At 50.1% G+C, this 2,190-nt stretch overlaps 1 protein-coding gene across 3 annotated transcripts in view; it reads right to left on the minus strand.

Moving 5' to 3' along the window:
- LOC102257374 (serine/arginine-rich splicing factor 7-like) overlaps positions 1–222 on the minus strand; it is a 7,637-nt gene extending 7,415 nt beyond the window's left edge. For all 3 annotated transcript variants that reach the window (XM_014536914.1, XM_014536915.1, XM_014536916.1), the window contains exon 1: positions 24–222. In XM_014536914.1, coding sequence (XP_014392400.1) covers positions 24–213 — 190 coding nt within the window. In that variant the 5' untranslated portion in view covers positions 214–222. The remainder of the gene's footprint in view (positions 1–23) is intronic.
- Positions 223–2,190: the final 1,968 nt, after the last annotated feature.

The raw sequence follows: 2,190 nt of genomic DNA on the forward strand, positions 1-2,190 counted from the left end.
CCTCGCAGGCCTCACCCTCTGACCTTCTCGGTACCGCCCGTAGCGCGACATGCTGACTGGCCCGCGAGCGAGCTCGGCTCGTCCAGGATCCGAGTGACGCGAGCAGCTGCGAACACCTCCGAACACCTCGCGCAACAACGGCCCAGCGGCATCTACCAGGAAGAGCCTGGGTTCCGGTTGATATATCCGCGGCGGCTGGGTCCCTCTGCGCATGCGTCACCAAGGGGCCGGGCGGAAGCCAGGCTGAGGGCCCTCCCCCATACCCCCAGTACATGAATTTTGTGCACCGGGCCTCTAGTCTATCATAATCCTATATAATAAAACCCTAATATGCAAATTGACTGAATGGCGGAACGACCAATGGAATGGCCTGTCACTATGATATGCACTGACCACCAGGGGGCAGATGCTCAATGCAGGAGCTTCCACCCTGGTGGTCAGTGTGTTCCCATGGGGGGAGCACCGCTCAGCCAGAAGCCGGGCTCACGGCTGATGAGCAAAGTGGTGGTGGCTGGAGCCTCTCCCACCTCAGTGGCAGTGCTAAGGTACAGTGAGCCAAGCGGTAAGGAGCAGTGAGCAGGCAGGTGGTAAGGAGGGAGGGGTCCTGGACTGCAAGAGGGATGTCTGCTTCCTGGCTTAGGCCCGGTTCCCCCGGACATCCCCTGAGGGGTCCTGGACTGCAAGAGGGCACAGGCTGAGCTGAGGGACCCCCACAATGCACGAATTTTGTGCACCAGGCCTCTACTAAAAGAATAATATGCTAATTAGACTAGAGGTCCTTCTGTCCTTGCAGATGAAGCCGGGGCTCTGAGGGAAACCAAGGTCCTGGCTGCCTGCCAATGGCCGGAGGGAAACCCGGGTCCCAGGTGCCAGAGGGAAGCCGGGGTTGGCAGCCAGGGGAAGGAAGGCCTAGATTTGCATGAATTGTGTGCATTGGACCTCTAGTATATACATATATGCATAGCCCATGGACACACAGACAATAAGGTGGTGGGGCCTAGAAGTGGTGGTGGAAGGTAGACAGAGGCAAAGGGGGCGGAGAGAAATGGGAGGAAATCTGTAATAGTCAACAATATAAAAAAATGTGTTAAAATTTGACCCAACAAAAGCAAAATGAGTGTCGGCCATCACTTTTCCTCCCAACCCTTGTGAGCAAAACCATGCCTGTGCCTGTGTTTTTCGAGGGTGTGCCAGGCATAACTGTGTTCGGGAACAGGAAGCAGCCTGGACCTGGTTGGCCTCAGGTTGGCCTGTAATGTTTGAGTTCTTGACTTCATGCTGAAAAGATTTCACAACGTGAATTCAGGAGTTTTCCAGCATGTTTATTGAAGCTGGAGATAATGAAAACAAATGTAGGCCCTAGGATAGAACAAGCAACAGCAGAGACTAGGCGGGGCTCCCAGGGCTCGAGGAACACTGTGGGAAATAAGGGAGCCAAAGGGGGGCTGCGGTTAGCTCTCTGAAAAATCAGAGAAAAGGGGTCCTTGAGTGCAGGTTCAGGGGCTCAGCCACAGGTGAGCTGCTGCTGCTCATTGCTGCCCCAGTTGCAGGTCAGGTGGGGACCCTTAAAAGCTAAGAAGAGCCTGGCTGGCGTGGCTCAGTGGTTGAGCCTCGACCTGTGAACCAGGAGGTCACAGTTTGATTCCCCGGTCAGAACACATGCCCAGGTTGTGCTCCATCCCCACTGTGGGGCATGCAAGAGGCAGCTGATCAATGATTCTCTCTCATCATTGTAGATTCTCTCTCTCTCTCCCTCTCCCTTTCTCTCTGAAATCATTCTCTCTCATCGGTGATTCTCTATCTCTCTCTCTCCCTTATTCTCTAAAACCAATTAAAATGTATTTTAAATTTATATATATGTAGTTAAAATGTACATTTTATATCAATTATACTTAAGTCAAAGTTTTAAATAATGTTTAAAACTTGCCACTTCCCAATTATTTTACTATTTTATTATGAATGTTCTTGAGCATATTTGTTCCTACTGTATCAGTATGTTGCAAATAAAACATCATGATATGCTACTGAAGTATCTTATCATGCCCGTGTTCAGTGCCATTGTGTTAGCAGTTTGAAGCTGACAAATGATGAGAGTATTTACACCAGGGAAATTGACAAATACTACAAACCTTGTCTTATTGTACTACTGAATACTTAAACTTGGAAAAGAATGTTAGCAATGCAGATTAA

This window comes from Myotis brandtii, unplaced genomic scaffold, assembly GCF_000412655.1.
Source record: "Myotis brandtii unplaced genomic scaffold, ASM41265v1 scaffold1682, whole genome shotgun sequence".
NCBI classification, from domain to species: Eukaryota; Metazoa; Chordata; class Mammalia; order Chiroptera; family Vespertilionidae; genus Myotis; species Myotis brandtii.